Source organism: Sapajus apella, unplaced genomic scaffold (assembly GCF_009761245.1).
Source record: "Sapajus apella isolate SASKATOON/1434 unplaced genomic scaffold, GSC_monkey_1.0 scaffold11, whole genome shotgun sequence".
Lineage (NCBI taxonomy): Eukaryota > Metazoa > Chordata > Mammalia > Primates > Cebidae > Sapajus > Sapajus apella.
In genome coordinates, this window is record NW_022436951.1 from 41,913,370 (window position 1) to 41,933,681 (window position 20,312).

The 20,312-nt window shown below is 52.6% G+C and overlaps 1 protein-coding gene across 3 annotated transcripts in view; it reads right to left on the reverse strand.

Annotated features, from left to right (window-relative positions):
* AHRR (aryl-hydrocarbon receptor repressor) overlaps positions 1-20,312 on the reverse strand; it is an 82,230-nt gene that overhangs the window by 45,116 nt on the left and 16,802 nt on the right. For 2 of the 3 annotated variants that reach the window (XM_032279192.1, XM_032279191.1), the window contains exon 3: positions 7,812-7,918. In XM_032279192.1, the coding sequence (XP_032135083.1) occupies positions 7,812-7,918 (107 nt within the window). Of the gene's footprint in view, positions 1-7,811; positions 7,919-9,272; positions 9,393-20,312 lie in introns of those variants that run through there. The other variant, XM_032279193.1, reaches the window with a different exon arrangement.

The following is a 20,312-nucleotide window of genomic DNA, read 5'->3' on the forward strand; positions in this document are numbered from 1 at the left end:
ACAGGGTGAAAGGCAGGTGGAGGATGTGCTGCGTGGCTGCTTCGTGGCTGCCGTGACTGCTGTGGCAAGGGTATGTGTGGACATAAGCTCCTGGAGAGAAAATCTGTCCCTGTGGATGCAGGACCCCAGCAATGGGTCCCTGTTGTGCAAAGAGAGCACAACCCTCAATATTTTTTCCTCCCTTTCTGTCACCACGTTGCCCTGACAGCAAGCCTGTTGCACAGAACCGTGCGGCAGGAATGGCAGCTACGACTCCAAGAGAAACGTCCAGGAGGATTCCCCGGGAGGCAGCAGGGTGGAGGACTCCACAGAGGAGAGAGCAGGAGACAGGACCCCGCTTCTGTGTACAAACTGACATGCGTCCTGGCTCTCCCAAAGCTGCAGGTGTGAAACACGCCGGAGACGCTGCGTAAAGCACTTGGAGCTGCACTGACGTGAACCTGCCGAGACCCCAACGGCTGCCTGTCAGGGCCGGCCCACCCAGCGCAGCAGGGGCTTTGACAATCAAACCCATATGGAAACAAGGCTCCCAGGAGGAGAGAGAACCTGCAAGCTGAACCTCGCTACTGGGCTGGCTGTGACTAAGACAAGACAAAAAGTAATCAGCGTTCCCTAGGCAGTGTGGCAGCGCCGTCTCACGGCACAGGTGAACTAGGCGGTGTGGCAGCGCCGTCTCGCGGCACAGGTGAACTAGGCGGTGTGGCAGCGCCGTCTCGCGGCACAGGTGAACTAGGCGGTGTGGCAGCGCCGTCTCGTGGCACAGGTGAACGCATCCGGGCTGACGTCTGGGTTAGTTCCCTGTTACTACTGTAGCTCCTTACCGTACACTCGCAGCTTCCGACAACACAAACACATTCCCTTTCAGGCCGGTGGCTGAAGCCTGAAATGAGTCTCAGAGGGCTACAGCAAGGAGCCCCCAGGCTGCGCCCCTGCAGGTCTAGGGGGAACCATCTCGCAGCCATTCCCAGCTTGGAGAGGCTGCTGGCGCTCCACACCTTGGCTCAGGGCCAAGGCCAGCTACATGGCATCCTTCTGACCCTCTGTTGTCACCTCTCTTTCTCTGGCTCAGTGAGAAAGGTTCTCTGCTTTTAAGGATTCTTGTGATTACACTGAACCTACTCAGATCATCCCCCACCTCAGAACCTGCTTAATCAAATCTGGATGGTCCCTTTTACTGCGTAAAGTGACATATCCACACGCTCTGGGAATCAGCATGCTGTATATCCCAAGAACCAGAATATGGGGCTAACATTCAAGGGAAAAGATGACAAACAGAATAAACTCTGAAATGACACAGGCGGCATGTTAGATAAGGATTTTGAAACAGTAAGATAACCATACTCCCTGAGGAAAAGGTAAACACTCTTGAAATTTAAAACAACATAAAAAGTTCCAGCAGATAAAGAGACACTGTAAAAAAGAAGGAAATGGGAATTTTAGAACTGAGAAATAAAATATATGAAGTAAACATTTCATTGGATGAGTTTAATAGCAAAATGGAGGTGACAGAAAAGAATCAGTGAAGTTAAAGACAGTTCAATAGAAATGGTCTAGTCTGAGAAAGAAAACATTGAGAAAAACTAACAGAGCCTCAGAGATCTGTGAGGAAATATTAAAAAGTCTAACATTGTAGGCTTGGCACGGTGGCTCAGGCCTGTAATCCCAGCACTTTGGGAGGCCGAGGCGGGTGGATCACGAGGTCAAGAGATCGAGACCATCCTGGTCAACATGGTGAAACCCCGTCTCTACTAAAAATACAAAACATTAGCTGGGCATGGTGGTGCGTGCCTGTAATCCCAGCGACTCAGGAGGCTGAGGCAGAAGAATTGCCTGAACCCACGAGGCGGAGGTTGCGGTGAGCCGAGATCGCGCCATTGCACTCCAGCCTGGGTAACAAGAGTGAAACTCCGTCTCAAAAAAAAAAAAAAAAAAGTCTAACATTTTCATCAACTGAGTCTCTGAAATGGAGAAGAAAAAGATGAATGTCATAAAGAATAATTAAAGAGAAATCGCTGAAAACTTCCCAAATTTGGTGAAATAAACAGATTCAAGAAGATCAGCAAACACTAAAGAGGACAATCTCTAGTATCTAAACTGAGATACATCATAATTAAGCATCAAACTTAAAATTAAAAATATTAAAGAAATAGTCATAAAGGTAACCAGAGAAAAAGGACACATTTCACACAGGGAACAATAATTTGAACGACTGTGAATTTCTCATCAGAAACCACAGAGGCCAGAAGATAGTGGATAACATATTTAAAGTGCTAGACAAAAAATAACTATCCAGAATTCTATACCCAGCAAAAATGTTCATCACAAATGGAAGCAAAGCTAGCCATGGTGGTTTATACCTGTAATCCTAGTGCTTTGGGAGGCTGAAGCAGGAGAAATGCTTCAGGTCAGGAGTTTATGACTGGCCTGGGCAATGTAATAATCCTGTATCACTACAAAAAAATTTAAAAAGTAGCTAAGCATGGTAGTGTGCACCTGTATCCTAATTATTTGGGAGGCTGAGACAAGAGAATTTATTGAGCCCAAGAGTTCAGGGTTACAGTAAGGTTGATCACACCACTGCACTCCAGCCTGGGGAACAGAGTGAGACCCTGTCTCAAAAGAAAAAAAAGGATAAATAAAAGACTCATCACCAGCAGACCTGCACTATAAGAAGTGCTAAAGAGAGTTCTTAAAAAGAGCCCAGGCGTGGTGGCTCACACCTGTAATCCCAGCACTTTGGGAGGCCGAGGTGGGTGGATCATGAGGTCAGGAGTTCAAGACCATCCTGGCCACTATGGTGAAACCCTGTCTCTACTAAAAATACAAAAATTAGCCGGGCATGGTGATGGGCACCTGTAATCCCAGCTACTCGGAAGGCTGAGGGAGGAGAATCACTTGAATCCAGGAGGCAGAAGTTGCAGCGAGCCATGATCGCACCATTGCACTCCAGTCTGGGTGACAAGAGCAAAACTCCATCTCAAAAAAAAAAATTACATTGTCTGTAGGGTCTAATGTATGTGGATGTAACACGTATGACAAACACAAGACAAAGAGTTAGAGGGTTTACGTAGCTCAAGGTTTCAAGGTTTTACTTGAAGCAGTAAAATTTTAACTTTGTTAAAAGTAGGATTTACATGTTATAATCCTTAAGCAACAACTAAAAAATAAGAAAATATACACCCAAAAGCCAGTAGATAAGCTAAAATGTAATGCCAATACATATTCCCGTAATCAAAGAGAGGGCAGAAAAGATGAAAGAAGGAAACAAAAATAGAAAATAATAAAGTAGTAGACTTCAAACCAATAAGATCCATGATTACTATGGGAAACTAGCAGATACACGGAGGCATTTTACATGTATGACCAACACACATGATACATGACCTGAACACACCAATTACAAGACGGAGATTGTCCAACTTGATTTAAAAAAAATCAAGGCCCAACTTATATACTGCCAAAAAAACCCACACTTTTAATATAACAACATAAACTGATTAGGAGTAAAAGGATGGAGTAAGATACTCCAAGCAAACATCAATCAAAAGAAAGCTGGGGGCTGGGTGTGGGGGCTCACACCTCTAGTCCCAACACTTTGGGAGGCTGCAGTGGGAGGACTTCTTGAGGCCAAGAGTTCTAGACTGTCCTGAGCAACAGTGACACCCTCATGTCTATTAAAAATAATCTTTTTAACTAGCTGGGTATGGTGGCACATGCCTGCAGTCCCAGCTACTCAAGAAACTGAGGCAGCAGGATCTCTTGAGCTCAGGAGTTTGTGGTTGCAGTGTGCTGTGATCACAGTGTTGCAGCCCAGCCTGGGCGACAGAGCAAGACCCTGTCTCTATTTAAAAAAAAAAAAAAATACAACAAAAGAAAGAAAAGAAAGCTGGAATCGCTATTTTAGTACCAAAGTGGACTTTGAACAAGGGAAACTACCTGGAATGAAGGGGCATTTTACATACAGGGTAAATTTATGAAGAAAACATAGTAATATCCTACTATGCACCCTCCAACAGAATTCCAAAATACCTGATGCAAAATCTGAAAGTACCAAAAAGAGAAATATAAAAATCCATAATCATACTTTAAGATGCTGACACCCTTCTCTCAGGTTGAGACTAGACAGAAAATCCAGGATAACTTGAACACAACAAGTCAACGGGATATAATTACTGTTTACAGAACACCTCACACAGTGACAGTGGAACACCTCTATTTTCCCAGTGCAATGAAACTGTCATCAAGACAGATCATATTAAAATCATCCTTAACAAATATAAAAGAATAGAAATCATTAAAAAGTATATTCTGTGACCATAAAAAAATTGAACCAGAATTCAACAGCATCAAAATACCTGGAAAATGTCCAAATATTTGTAAGTTAAATAACATAATTCAAAATAACACAAGCTGAAGAGAAAGTTCCAAGGACAGTTAGAAACTACTCTGAACTAAATGGAAATGGAAACAGAGCACATCAAAATTTGTGTGATACAGTTAAAGGTGCTTAAAGAAAATTTATAGCACTAAATGCTCACATTATAGAGTAAGAATGGTTGATTTAAAAAATCAATGATTTAAGCTTCCATCTTAAGAATCTAAATAAAAATAAAATATTTAAAATCAGAGCAAGTAGAAGGAAATAAATTACAAACAAGAAGAGTGGAAATTAATGAAATGGAAAATGGACAAATAGACAAATTCAATAATCTAAGCTTCCACTTAAAAAAAAAAAACTAGAAAAAGGAGAAGAAATTAAATCCAAGCCAAGCAAAGAGAAGAAAATAATAAAGATAAGAACAAGTATCAATAAAATTGAAAACAGAAAATAAAACCAACAGCTGCTTCTTTGAAAAAAAATCCAGTAAAACTGATAAACCTCTAACTCAACTGACCAAGAAAAAGTGAGAGAAGACACAAATTACCAATGAAATGAAAGAGGAGACATCACCACGGAACCTACAGACATGAAAAGATGACACACGAATGCAAAGAAGCAGATGAAAAGGTCCGCATCACGGCTAGTCACAGGGGAATCCAAACTAAAACCCTAACAAGATCCCAGTATTAAAATGGCGTTGACAACAGTCACACCAAGTGCAAAAACAAAGATACCGGGCAACCGAAACACTCATTCACTGCTGGGGGGTAAGAGTCACAAACATGCTTACTATTCATGAAACGGAGACCTATGCGCACAGAAACGCCTGCATGTGAATGTCTACTGCAGCTCTAGTCATAAACACCAACACCTAGAAACAACCCAAATATCCCTCAACAGTTGAATGGCACGTGGTGCCCGTCCATGCTTCATCAATAACAAGAAACAAAGCAGCGGCCTGCAGTAATAAGAAACCAGCTGGCGACCCGGGGCACCGTGGGTGAACCTCAACGGCACTGTGCTGAGTGAAACCGGCCTCCAAAGGCCACGCGTGTGACTCCATGTGCAGGACACCCAGAGAGACGCACAGGAGAGGCTGCAGGGATGGAGCACACATGGTCGCAGCCACGGGCAGGGGGCTGTGACTGCAGACAGCAGCAGAGGGGAAACGTCTGGGGACGGGCGGGCTCTGGATCTTCATGACGGTGGCACTCACATCCCATGGAATACCCGAAAGAATGAATTTTAGTGCGTGCAGATTTTTAAGTAAGTGTTGGAAAATGCACCCTGCATTACCACACGCTTGATTTTAGCTATGTTAGTACCAGTTAAGTTAAGCAGTCGGTGACGGCACCCTATCCAGAGACAGCTCATGTCCGTGGCTCCAGTGAGTCACAATAAACACAACAGCCCTGTAGCCCACCTACAAATCAGAAGGAAAACCTAGTAGCTCTGACTCTATCATGCAGGGAGCTTGAGGCCTACTCCAGGTGCTCACCTGCTGTATCCCCAGAATCCCTGGACCCTCCTCCTGGTTTCTCTCTGTAGTCTCCCACCTCTCCCCAACCCTCCACCCTCCCACCCCAGCACCGGCCGAGAGGTGCAGCAGGGTCACCGCAGGCTGTGACCATCTGTCTTGGCTTCGCTGGGGAAGGCCGGGGGCTTGGAGTCCAAGACCCGATGAACTCAGGACAAAGAAACACCAGGTCCAGACGACATTCTCAGGGGTCGTTTCTAAATTGCTACTAAAGTCTCTCTGAACATGCGGAGCATCTAAAATATGAAGCGCTGGGTTCAGCTCAGCCCCACAGGGCACCTGGAGGCTCCAGTCCTTAACTTCCTCATCTTAAATCAACAGACCACGGCCACAGGCGCTCCGAAGCCTGTGCCAGCTCAGGGCTGTTTCTGGATTTAGGGTGCCCTGCCGTAAACCTCTCCCGTTCTGTTCTTCAGTTTATTGTGAAGAGATTGAAGATGAGAAGTAAACACTGGGATTTGCTGGTTTTGTTGCTTGCTTTGCTTATTTTGCCCAACTTGAATATTTTTAAGCTTCAAAAAGAGCATATAACCCCCTTCACTGCCCTGGCAATGCTGTGAGGATCCCTAACCCTAACCCTCACCCTAATCCTACTGGTTGCAATCTAAGCAAACTTCCAGAACTTCCGTGGGCCAGAGGACATGAACCAGATGCAGTGGGTGGAGACTTTGGGAACTGCTCACCCGCCTGCAATCCAGCGGGTATGACCAGTGCTCTGGCCAGGCAGGGGAGTCGGGCTGGGCAGCAGGAGGGCCACAGGGCCCGGAGCAGACGGGCGGACTGCGACCCCCAGCCTCCATGCCTCTTCCAAAGTCTCCTTGGAGAGTCCCCCCTCAGGGGTAGCTCCCAAATATCCCACGCAGCTGGGAGCAGGGCAGGAAGTCCACAGCAGGGAACCAGGCCCAGGCCTCCCATGTGCAGACTCCAGGCTTCCCAGGCCCCGGCACAGGGGCCCATCAAGGTGGGTCGGGGCAGAGCGAGCTGATGGTTGTGAACTGACCTGGAGTCACACAGGAGGACCTGGGGAGGGGCTCGGGGAGCCTCTCCCAGGCACTGGGGGTGTGAAGCTCGGAGGGGGACAGAGGCTGCTGGCTGTGGGGCAGCCTGCCACCCAGGCCCCAGTGCCCTCTCAACTGGAGCAGGTTGGCTGGTGCCCTCCTGCCCCACCCAGGGGTCCTGAGTTCCGGCTGGAGCCCACCCTGTTACCTGGGAAGTGCCATGCTGCCCCCACCTCCTCCCTGTAAGCCCACCAGCCCCGTCCTGGGACCACCCAGGGCCCATGTCTCTCTGGCCACTGGTGGAGGCAGCAACCCCCTTCATCTTCAGAACAGTGACTGGATTCAACCCAGAGGGCTCCATGCCATCATCTTACCTTGTTTGGGAAAATGGTCTGCAGTCTCCCCTCCCAGAGGGGTAACAGGCCCCGAGTCACAGGCAAGGGAAAACCCAGCACTTCAGAGACGAGGGAAGGGGGAGATGTGGTGAAAAACAACCCCCATGGAACTTCCTGCCCAGGCCCACAGCTTCCAGGCTATCACACAGGCCACCGAGACTGAAACCACACCAGGGAAGTCCAGTGCAGACTTTGCCAAATCCTTCATTTTGGGGAAAAAGGCTTAATTTTGCACAAGGTTCTCTGACTGACACGCAGGAGCAGAGTGTGCAGCATGCGGGTGATTTTCTGACGCGGCACACGGGGCCGGGAGCTCTCAGGCTGCCCTTTCTGTCCCAGCCCATGGGGCTCACACCAGAGGCGGACCCTGATACAGGACACCATTCTTCAACACATTTTGGAGCCTATGCTTCTTGATCGTTACAAACGTCACAACCTAAGGGCCTCCTGACACTGAGCACCAAGTGTGACATGTTCCGGGAACCCAGGGTGGCACTCACCTCCAGCAGCAGCCTTCCCTCCAGCACCGCAGACCCTGCAGGAGGATGGCTGTCTCCAGGTGAGGGGGTGCCGGCCGCCGGCTGCCGTGAGCCCTGCTCCTGCACAGCTGTCAGAAAAGAACACACACGTCAGGCACCCCCAGCCCCGGCCGGGCCACTCGGCTTCATTGTGTCTTTCTTCTGCTTCCCACGTTCACCCCACGGTTCACGCCTGCGCCTGACACCTGGCCTGGGCGGCACTGACCCCCTGCAGGCCACACAGCATTCCCAGCACAGCCCTGAGGGTCCAAGGGGGCAGGGGCACCGAGACGCAGGCCCCAGGTCAGCCAGGGGAGCAGGGGACACCAGGACGTGGGGGCAGAGCCCGACCTGAGAACGCTCCCACTCTGCTCCACAGAAACTGCTGTCTCCTCCTGCCCAAACCCCAGGGCTCCCACCCATCTTGGGACAAAGTCCAGCTTCCTGCCAGATGCCCCGCAGCCACCCGGGGGTCCCCACGGCCCCTCTCCTGAGACCCACCGCACTGTGGGGTGCACCCCCTTGAGGGCTGGGCCGAGGCCCCTGCGTCCACCCGGATCTTCTGTGCCCTGCACAGCCATATCACCTCTCCCTCCTGGGACCCCCGCAGCCCCTCCCTGGTGAGGAGCAGGCCTGGCCCCAGGCTTAAGGAGCTGCACAGAACACAGCAGGGCAAAGAAAGGCAGGCCCAGGGCAGCGGCATGTGCTACCCCTTTCCCGGTGGCTCTGAGCAGCCCCCAAGGACACCCCCACCCCCGAGGATGAAGCAGTTTCTCCACTTTTGAGTGCAGAGCTCAGGAGGACAGACGACGCCGTTCACCTCAGCTGGCCGAGGGCTGAGTTCCAGGCCAGCACAGGTGCTCACTGCCCGCTCAGTGTCCTCATGGGAGGGACGCCCCTCCCCAGCATCTGAGAGGGCAGAGGGGAGAGGCCTCCTGGCAAGCGGCTGACCCCAGTGCGTGGATGGAAGCACCCCCGCTGACGCCGTGGTGGGTGCCTGCTGCTCCCACATCTCCCAGATCCTCAGCTGATGCCGCAGGTGGTGTCCACTCAGGCAGATGCCACTTTGCCACTGGTTCTGACCTTGAGATGGCATAAAAACTGTCACCGCGCACAGCACCTGAAGGTCAGCATGGCCGTCCTTCACAGTGGGCGGGCTGTGCTGGGATTTCCACTCAGGGGCAGGCATGGCTCAGCCCAGGATCCACGCACTTCCATTGGTTAGGGAGACACAGCCCTTTCCAAAGCAGCTGCCTCCACCACCCTCACTCCTCACTGGGCCAGAGTTAGACTCCACCCTGATGCTCAGCAAGAGCCTAACACACAGAAACCCAAGTCTGAGGCCCACAGCCTCATCAAAAAGCACGTGTCTGCTTGTAGCCCATCCCAGTCCCCAAATGATGTGAGGCTTCTGGGTATATTATCAAGAAACAGAATTAGCACTTGAATAGAAGCTTAACCTCTCACTCAGGGTGGGCGGGACTGCCTCCCAACCTGCAGCGCAAGTGGCACTGTGTCACCTGGGAGCCTTCTGCCATGTGTGTGGCCTGAACCACACTCCTGCTCCCGGGAATCCTCCTGGCTTCCATCAAGGCCTCCACCTGCTATTCAAAGTGGGTCACACTTTCCTCTGAGCTCTCCTCACCCCGCAGTCCCTGGGCCGGCGGCCCCCGGCCCCCAGAACCAGTGTCTATGGTGTCCCCAGGCCCTGGAGAGCACAGCTGGGGTCTGGACGCTGGGTGAACCCGCTCCCCATCAGGCCAGGACCACTGCGTGGGAAGACCCCTCACCCTCACCCCGGAACCGACAGCTGGGCGGGGCCCGCACCCCCCCACGGGAAAGGGGAGGCCACTGATTCAGAGTCCGGGGTGCCAGCTGCAGAGGGGCTGGCGAGCTGAGGTGTCCGTGGGGGGCGAGGGCCTGAGTGAGGCAGGGAGGCGGCCGGGAGCCGCAGACGGTGGCACCGGCGGCCTTGGGTCCAGGCCTCCCTGTCCCGCTCCCCCCACCCCGGTCTCTGAGCCCTCACCGCTGCCGGGACTCCCATAGCTGGTGGGAGCTGGATCTCTGCTCACTGCACTAAACGCAACAAGAAACGCCTCATTCCTGCTGCCACAAAGCAGGACTACTCTGAGGAAGCAGGAGCAGTCCACCGAGGTGGGGGCCCCCGGGACAGGGGCGGCGGCTTCCCACCTGGAAACCCCGGCCGCCTAGCCTCCTGCGCCCCAGGCTCAGCCGGGGACCCCACGGTTCACACAACACGCTGCTCGGAAAGCCGAAGGCCCTTCTCCCAAGCGCGGACCCAAGAGGAGCCAGTGCAGGGAGGCGCCCCAAGGCCCGGGGGGAGGTTGCAGCGAGGAGGGACCCGGGCAGGCGCAGCCCCGCGAGACCCCCACCCCCGCCCCGCGCCGCCCCGGGCGCTCCCGGGAGAGGCGGCCACAATCGCCTGCGCGCCCGGCCCGGGCAGCCAGACCCGCCGCAGGGGTCGCCGCGCCGGAGCCACCCCGCCCCACCCGCGAGGCGCCCCGGACCCGGGCCCAGCCTCTTCCCGGGGAGAGAAGCGCGAAGGTGCGGGGGCGGGCCCCCCAGCGTCGCGTGCCCCCCCGCGGGCGCCCACTCACTTCCCCCCACTTCCCCCGCAGCCGCCGGCACAGTCACGCGATGGGGCCTCGCGTGCGAGCAGCATCCCCGCCCCCGCCCTCCTGGGCAGGCCGCCAGGAGCCCCGGGAGCGCCAGGCGCGCAGCAGGGAGGGGGTGCTGGGGTCCGGGGCTCCGGATGCAGACGAGGCGAGGGGGGGACCAGGCCACCGCCCCCCCCAGATCCCCCTGCCCTCCCTGCGCCTGGGGCTCCCACCTGAGGGTCTGCCCGGAGGGAGCCCCCATCCCCCACCTCTCCAGCCCAGTCTCCTCCTCTGTGATGTGGGGAGACCCATATGCCACCACCACGGTTGCCAGTGGTGAGGGGACGGGGAGGAAGGGAGCTGGGAGCAGGGGTCCTTCCTGGGCACTGGTGAGAAGGGTGGCCTACCGCGGCAACCCTCACAAGGCACAGGAGGAGGGGCCGCAGGCTCAGGGCGGGAGCATCTCTGTGCCCCCAGGACCTAATTGGCCAACCTGTCCCCTGCCTCCCAGCCACCGTCCAGCCTGCTGGTCCTGCAGCTTCTGCAGAGAGAGGGTCTGGCCAGGGCCACTCCCAGGGCCCACCCCGAGGCAGCAAGACGCTGGAGGGCTGCATGTCAGATCAGACAGGGCACAGGGCAGGGCAGGCCACCCCCTCAGAGGTGAACAGGCTGCACTGCTGGGCCTGAACCCGGATCTGAAGCCTGGGCACCCTCCGTGTCCTGCCAGCAACTGCTCAACTCTGAAACGGAGGTGGGGGACTCTGACAACTGCGTGGAACCTCTGCCACGTTGGAGATTCTCAGGGCCATCCTCAGCTCTCCGCCCACAGCTGCAGAGTTCACTGCAGCCAAGAAGAGGCGCGTTTGGAATAGAGAGAATGTGAGGTCAGCACCCAGGTTGCACAGCAGGGCTGGAGGCAGAGTGAGGCTCAGGCATCCCACCGGTGCCCCTGCCTCCTGCTAAGGCCCTCCATTTCTTCTCACAGAGGAGACTCAGACCAAGCTGTCACCGGTAACCCAAGGCCACCCCACCTGGCCCCCACCGCGGGCACCTGGCCCTGTGACTCGGTCTGACCCCCTGTCCCTGGTGAAAGAGGAGCCAGAAGACAGGTCCAGCTCTGGGTCTGGGCGATGCTGTGATGCCCAGAAACACAGCCACGTTGCTCCCAGCCCCCTGAAGCCAATTCCCTGGTAGGGGTGGGGGAGGCGGTACAGATGGAAGGTAGGAGGTTGGCCCTGGGGCTGCCCAGCCTCGGCCCTGCCGTTGATCACGCACCCCAGCCCTGTGCAGCTACCGCAGCGGAAGTTTCCTGCTGTGTGCAGGGCTGAGTAAGGTCCATTTCTGACCTTCAGTGCCGGATAGGGAGATGGACCCCTGGGGGAGCTGAAGAGGATGGGAAGGAGAGATGAAGAAACCGAGGAAACAGAACCGGGGAAGGGGGCAGAAGAGACATCCCTTTGTCCTTCACCCAAACCACAGCCTGGACCCGGCAGCTGCACCGGTTCTCAGGTCTCCTCTGACCCACCCCAGAGCAGACAGGGCCCAGGCTGGATTTGGGGCAGGTGACAGTCGGGATCCCAGCACCTTGGCTGGGAAGGAGGACACGCCTCCGTGAGGCCCCAGCCCACAGTAACACGATCCCCTGTCTGTAGTCAGGGAGCTGGGCCCAGAAGCCGAAGCAGCAGGGGTGGCCCCCAGCCCACCCCAGACCCAGGGGAGGAGGGAGGGCGCCAAGGGGCTGTGTGCTGAGCAGCACCACTGCTTCCTATCCAGGAAGTCTGGAGGAGGGGCTCGGCCAGAAAAACTCTGCGGCTTCCTTCCTGTGAGGGCTGGAACATGGATGCTTCGTGGGGGTCCCTATCGGCAGGACTGACCCCACCTCTCTGCAGAACCCTTGGCATGGCCTGAGTGGTGAAAGCACCAAACGAGAGGAAGGCCCGGGATCCCTGTCCGTCATTTTCACCCAGCCCTTAGCAGGCACATCGACCCTAAGCATCCTCGTTGGAAGGGACAGAGCTCCAGAGACAGGGGCATAAGGGAGAGAGCAGCAGGGGGCCCCAGGCAGACTGGGCTTAGGACTCCCTCTAGGGAATCTTCCTAAGTAAAGCTGCCTGACAGTCTGCAGCTCCTGGGAGCATTCCACCGCAGAGGGGTTCCACAGCGACCATGGGAGTCAGTTCCACAGTCCTGGAAGGACAGCCAGAGCCATCTTGTGAGTCCAGGACAGGTGGGTCCAGGACAGGTGGGTCCAGGACAGGTGGGTCCAGGACAAGGGACCCAGGACAGGTGTGTCCAGGACAGATGGGTCCAGGACAGGTGGGTCCAGGACAGGTGGGCCCAGGACAGGCAGGTCTAGGACAAGTGGGTCTAGGACAGATGGGGTCCAGGACAGGTGGGTCCGGGACAGGTGGGCCCGGGACAGGTGGGTCCGGGACAGGTGGACCCAGGACAGGTGGGTCCGGGACAGGTGGGTCCGGGACAGGTGGACCCGGGACAGGTGGGCCCGGGACAGGCAGGTCCAGGACAGGCGGGCCCGGGACCGGTGGGTCTAGGACAAGTGGGTTTAGGACAGATGGGGTCCAGGACAGGTGGGTCCGGGACAGGTGGGCCCGGGACAGGTGGGTCCGGGACAGTTGGGTCTGGGACAGGTGGACCTAGGACAGGTGGGCCCAGGACAGGCAGGTCTAGGACAGGCGGGTCCAGGACAGGTGGGGCTCCCATTTGAACCCGTGGGCTTGGTGAAGCCAGTGGTCCTCCCCAATGTGGCTGGGCACCGACCAGTCCACAGGGGGCCTGAAGAGAGCTAGGCAGGAGCTGTCGCCCCTTTTCCTGACTCATGACGAGCCAGATCTGCTTGCCTCCCCTTCTCTGGCCCCGGACTGGAACAGATGCCAGCACTCGGCCCTCGGGCCTCTGGGCTTGGACTGAACTGTACCTCGCCCGTCCTGGGTCTCCAGCTGGCAGCTGTCTGAGCCACCTCCTCATAATAAGCCTTCCTGTATCTGGTTCTGTTTTTCTGCGGAGCCCTGACTGACATGCCCCGTGAAGCCTGGCCTGAGGTCGGCCGAGAGCTCCACACCAGGCCTGGCCTCTGTGCTTGGGGTGCCTCCAAGGCAGCCCTCCTCTGGGCCACTTCCTCCTCCAGCCATCCAGGGAGTGATGGGAACGTGCCTCGCTCCTCCGTGGGCGCCCCCCCACACCTGCACCTTTTCATGGGCTGCCCCCTCCACCCCACACTGTCACCCATGCCTTCCCAAGAGCTGTCCCCCAATCACCCATATCTTCCCACCAGCTGCCCCTCCCCTCCACAGTCACCCGTGTTTCCTGAGAGCTGCCTCCACCCCACCATCCACACCTTCCTGTGGGCTGTCACCCCATCACCCCGTACTGTCACCCGTGCCTTCCCAAGAAGCACCCACAGCTCCCCATGGGCTGTCCACCCCACCCCCATCACCTGTACCTTCCCATGGGCTGCCCCTCCCCTCCACACTGTCACCCATGCCTTCCCAAGAGCTGTCACCCCACCACTCACATCTCCCCGTGGGCTGTTCCCCCCACCCCATCACCACACCTTCCCCTGGGCTGCTCCCTCCAGCATGCCACCTACCTGGGGCTTCACCCACTGTGAGACTCTGAGGGTCCTGGGGGTGGCAGATGACCTCAGTGAAAGTTCCCCTTGAACCTGATTTCACTTGCCCCTGCTCCCAGCTCAGGCTCCCTCCTGAGGGGCTCTCAAGGCGCCTCTCCCCTCCGGGAGTTGGATCCAACCCTCCCCTGATGGCTGCTGTCCCCAGAATTGCCTGACATGTCTGTGGATCCGGGAAACGTGGCACAATCCTAACAAGGGGACTAAATGACCAGGGCTTCCATCGAGGGCCCAGGGGGATGGGGCAGCACTCTCAGAGCCAAGACGTTCCCGGGGGGTACCCCTGACCCCAACTCCCACACCCCAACTGTTTCTACAAATGCCTTTGCAAGTTTTACCTCAAATTAGGGGACCACAGCCTCTGGGTTTTCAAACTTTCAAAGCATTCAAACTCTCCCTTCCTTCACTTCTCAAGAACTGGATGACACACTGTTTTGTTTTGAAGATGAACTGAAATATGTATATTCTGGAAGAAAATGTCATTTAGTGATTCTTGATGGCTGTGAATTCTATTTGCAAAGGAAACTCCTTACCACCCAGCTACCTTCTGAACAGGGGTGCTCTGCACCTGGACACACAGAATTCTGTCCCAGCTTCTGCACAGGAAAGGTTTAGAGGAGACATTGGGACGGTCACCCAGGGGCTGCCTGTGCCAGAGCGTGGGGACAAGCACAGCTCTCCCCAGTGGCCCAGGAGGCATCAGGAGCACCCAGGCAGGCGACAAAGACTCAGAGCGAAGCCAGTGCCCGCAGAGGGAGCCCCGGGAGCCAGGCCCCACTCGTGCTGTGGGAGGCCTCTGCCCCTGAGGCGGCTGTGCTGTGTGCTTGCCTCACTGTAGGTCCGTTCACCCGCGAGGAACACATGCCCAGCCTTGCAAAACAGGCAAGTCCACCCTGTGGGACAAAGCTGTGCCTTCAGGCTGTGGGCGGGAGGGGACCAGCACGGCGAGGGTCCTGGAGAGCCCTCAGGTGTCCCAGAAAACACCAGTCACCAGGTTGGGGTTCAGACAGAATGCCTGGGAAGAGGGAGGGCGTGAGGAAGAGTAGGAGAAGCGGGCGACCGCCATGTGGCCCCTGACACACGGGCAGGCATCATCTAGCAGCCTGAGGGAAAGCATTCGAGGTGCTCACTGAGGGCAGACAGGAGCAGCAGGTGAGGAGGGGTCCTAGCAGGTGGGTGAGGGTGGGCGGGTGTCCTTCCAAAATCCTTAGTTACAGCTTATGGGGCAGAGGGGGTTAAAAATGCCCTTCAAAGCCCCAAATTCCCTTACACAAGAAAAAACATCAGGAGTATAAATAAACACGCTCATTTCACACAGACACGATATTTATAAAACGGGGGGCACCCCTAAGACATATACCGCATGGAGTCGTTGAATTTCCCATAGCAAGAATTTCCAGATTTTTCAAAAAGCACCAGAGAACTTTAGAGATTTCACACTTCCATACAGTGCAAAAAGAACCACAAAAAAATGCATTTCCTCTGAGCCAGTGAAGACCGGGGAGGCGGCAGCTGGCAGTGCCCACAAGTTTCTCTGGTCAAGAGAATGTGCCTCTAACCACTTTCTGAGATCACAGAAGCCGGGGGCCTCGGGGGGGCTCTGCGGTCACCAGAGTCACACGCTCATCCTGCAGAGAAAACACAGCCTGGCCTTGGAACCCCATGTTATCATGGAAGATGCAACCAAAAATAGCTCTTTGGGGAAAAAAAGAATACTTGCACACATTGCAAATCCATATTCTCTTCATGATGCGAAACATCTGCTAGAAGCAACGGTTTGGGCATTCTCGTTACACTTCAACTTACTAAGGAAAAGCACACCAGGGCCAAGCCGAGGGTTCAAGAAACTTTTCGTAAAACAAAACCCAAAAACCTGTGCTGGATATTTAACAAATATCCAGCTAATCAGCACGGGGTTCACAGGTGTACAGATGAGTGAGCAGGCCACGTTGCAGGCCACTAACCCTGTGTGGCCGTAGCCGAAGAGCGCCCTCGCACTCAGGCAGGAAACAGTGCCGCGCTGCACACCCAGGGAGCCTTCATGAGCAGCCCCACTGGCCTCTCCCACCGCGGGCGAGGGGGCCGAGCCCTCGCTGAGTCGTCTGCCATCTATCCACAGGTATGGATAGATGCTTGTCAACGTTCACGTCAATGAGGAGTGCCAGCTCAGCTGTCAGACGGCTTCTCTGATTTATTTATAAGTAATGAATTTGTAAGTACATTTATGAAGTTATGTAACCATGAATTTACGACTAACACCCACATGGAGCTGACCTGCCTGAGTCGCCACTGCCTTCACTGTCCTCACACTCCACTGCAGGCGGCCGGCGGCCGTGAGTCCTGCGACATTCACCATCAACAGATGCAGACCGAATTTCGTAAGTCTCAGGGCCTGCGGTGCCCACATGCATGGGGCCGTGAAGAACGTGGGCCCTTGTTCGCCCGTGTGGTCATCCACATCTTCAGCATCTGCCATTGCCAACCCCTGTCCTGGGCATACAACAGAGAAGCGGGGACAGAACCCAGCAACACACGAGTTAAGCACTAGGAGAGAATCGAGGGCGGGGGGTGGCGGGCGGTGTCAGGTCAGAGGGGCAGAGGCTGCGATGTTAAAGGGGAGGCTGAGGAAGGTCTCCTGAGGGGTGAAGATGAGAGGCCCCACAGGAGGCCGTGGCCTTCAAAAGCTACAGGTGCACCAGGCCTCGAATGCCGCTCCCAGCAAGGCCCACGTGGCATCACTGCCTGGTGCTGCCACATCCAAGATCCCAGGCTGGCTCGTCTGGTTCCCACGGCCACCACTGCCGACTCCTGTGTGCCCCGACCGCGCACTGTGGCTCAGACCCTGTCTGCGGAGGCAGGGAGGTCATGATGGACAGTGAAGAAGGTGGTTATTCTTATATTTCTCTCTCTTTTTTTTTTTTTTTGAGACAGAGTCTTGCTGTGACACCAGGCTGGAGTGCAGCAGCACAATCTTGGCTCACTGCAACCTCCGCATCCAGCTCAAGTGATTCTTCTGCCTCAGCCACCCGAGTAGCTGGGGCTACAAGCAGGCACCACCACGCCCAGCTAACTTTTGTACTTTTTAGTAGAGACGGGGTTTCACCATGTTGGCCAGGATGGTCTCGATCTCGTGACCTCATGATCTGCCCACCTCGGCCTCCGAAAGTGCTGGGATTACAGGTGTGAGCCACCGCGCCCAGCCAGTTATTCTTATATTTCTCTTTGCAAAAGGCTCAGCTGCCCAAAATGCAAAGTGCTCCTAAAAGCACTAAGACGTGACTTGCCTCACAGACATACAAATGCACACCATGCTGTCCCACATCTGGCTATGCTGAGGGCCCACAGCATGCCCATGACCCCCCGTTCTCCCCCTGCCTCCCTGGACACTTGCTCTTCCCCCCAGCTCCTAGTGCGCGGGAGAAGCCAGGGCTCTGCTGCTACCCACCAAGGACTCACTTCGGGGCTCATATAAACACCCGGCAACTTCTCCATTCTAGGTTTCCTTGTTCCTCCTGTTCACGTTTTGAGACAGTATCAAACTTACAGAAAAGCTGTAAGAATAACATAGAACCCCCAGATGCCCCTTGCCCACGGGTGCTGCTGAGTTTCACCAGTGTCCCAATAACATCCTTTTAGCCAAGGCGGTGCCATCGCCACGCCGCCTTAGTCCCTGCCACCTCTCCATGCCTTCCAGCATCTCTTTGGCTTTCATGGCCTTCCGGATTTTTTGGAGATGACAGCTGAGTTATTGTGCAGACTGCCCTTCAGTGGGTCTGTCTAGTGCTTCCTTGTGATGAGACCAAAGTTACGCACCTCCAGCTGGAGTATCAACAAAGCAATGCTGTGCTCCACCCACATACCCTATTGCGTGGTGCAGATGTTGGCTTGTTCCACTATTGGCAGGGTCAGATTGATCACTTAGGACAGTGAATGTTGGGCTCTTCTGCTTCATAATTAATAGATATTTTGTTCAAGGCTATAAAAACCCCATCTCACCCCATTTTCACCGCCAATGTTGGCACCGGTTGCTGTTCCTCGCCTGGATTATGACTGTAGTGGTCACCACATTCGATTTGTGATTCACCTCTTCTCCCTGCAGTCATCTCTCTTCTTACAGTCATTAATTAGCAGCCCATTGTGAGGAAAACCCTGTCATTATTTACTTATTTCTTCATTCATTTATATAAGTGTGGCCCGATAAAATCATATTTCATTTACTGGTTTACAATCCATTACTATCATTGTTCATTTTAATGCTGAAATTGTCGCAGATTTGGCCAGTGGGAGCCCATTCAAGACGGCTTCTGTGTCCTGTGACACAGCTCCATCGCTGGTGAGCACTGCCTTGCTTTCTGGCATGAGATAAGTACAAACTTACCTTGTACTTTTTCTGCTCCAGCTCTTGAAAGAGCCCCAAAAGCCTTAGTTCCTTTTAATGGCAAGAAGCATTTAGAAATCAGCATCTGAATGTTAGGCGTGCTTGCTGCTGCTGGGGTGTCGCTGCTCCAAGGCCCTCTCAGTGGACAGAGTGTGTATGTGTGTGTGGGGGGGTGAATGTACACATATTTTACACACATATTCATGTCTCTCTTTATATATTGAAAACAACGACTTCACACCAATACCTCCAATTCCAATTCAACATCACAGGATTCAATAGAATGGAATTGTTTTTTCTTTACTATTTGGTAGAAATTGCTTTAAAGCTATCTGAACCTAGATTTTCTCTGTGCAAAGATTTTAAACAACTGAATCAATTTCTTTAATTGTCCTATGACTATTCAGGTTTTCTATTTCTTTTTGAGTCAGTTTTAATAAGTTATATTTTCTAAGAATTTATGTTTTCAAACTTCAAATTTATTAGCATTAATTTGTTCATAATAGTCTCCCTTTATATAACTTAATATTGCTTACTTTTTCCTTGATCGGTTTCAGCAGATCTTTGTAAAGTTTATCATTTAAAAGAACTACTTTGTATGTTTGTTTCTGTTTCATCAATATCTTCTTTTATTATTTTCTTTGACTCTCTTTTTTATTATTCTTTATCAGAACTATTTAATCAAATGCTTAGCTCATTAATATTTAGCCTGTCTTCTTTTGTATGTAAACACTTAAGGTTATTTATAAGTATTGCTTTGGCTACATCCCACACATTTTAAATATTATAAAATTACATCATGTTTTCTTCTTTGACCTATGAGTTATTTATAAGTGTGTTCATTTATTTCCAAATATAAGGGTTTTCAAATTATATTGTTATTACAGATTTCTAGTTTATTTGCATTGAGGTCCCATCATAAATTCACTATTTTGTCTTTTAAAACGTATGGAGACTTACTTTATTGGCCAATAAGGTTTCCACATATTTGTAAGTTCCATGTGGGCTTTGAACAGATGCAAATTTTGCAGTTTAGGGGTATAGTGCTTTATGTATGTCCACTAGATTAACTTTTTTTTTTAACATTTTTAAATGTTCTATAAACTTTATTGGCTTTTGTTTACTTCTTCTTTAAAATACTGAGTTACACTATTTAAAATATTTCTCTCTGATAATGAATTTATATATTATTCCTTATAGTTCTGTCAATATTTGCTTTATAGATTTTGAAATTATGTTACTGGAATCATAAAAATTCAAAATATATTATCTGCTTGATGAAATGAATTGTTTAATCATTGTGTAGTGATTTTCTCTATCTCTAGTGATGCTTTTTCCCCCCAAAATCAATTTTTTTACATTAATATAGATTCATCATATTTCTTTCAGTTTATATTTCCCCAGTATGCCCTTTCCCATCCATTTACTTTCATTCCTTCTGTACCCTTAGAGTGTAGATGTGTTTTCTGTAAACAGCATATAGTAATTCACTTTAATAATCTTTATCTTTTAATTATGTTTATTCCATTTACATTTATTGTAGCTACTGATATATTTGGACTTTTGTTCCACCTCTTTTGTGTTTCTTTTTTCCCTTCCCTTTCTTGTCTTTTCCTTTTGACTGATTACATTTTCTCATTCTTTTTTCTTTCCATTAGTTTGAAATTATCCTGAAGATTTTACTATATATTAGATAAACATCCTCCAAAGTTACAACTTTTTAACTCAAGTTACCCTCTTCAAATTTATATGGCATTATGACTATACACTTATTTCTCTTTTTTGAATTCTTATGTCATCATTATTATTTTACACAGTCAATGTTTGATTTGATTTGATTG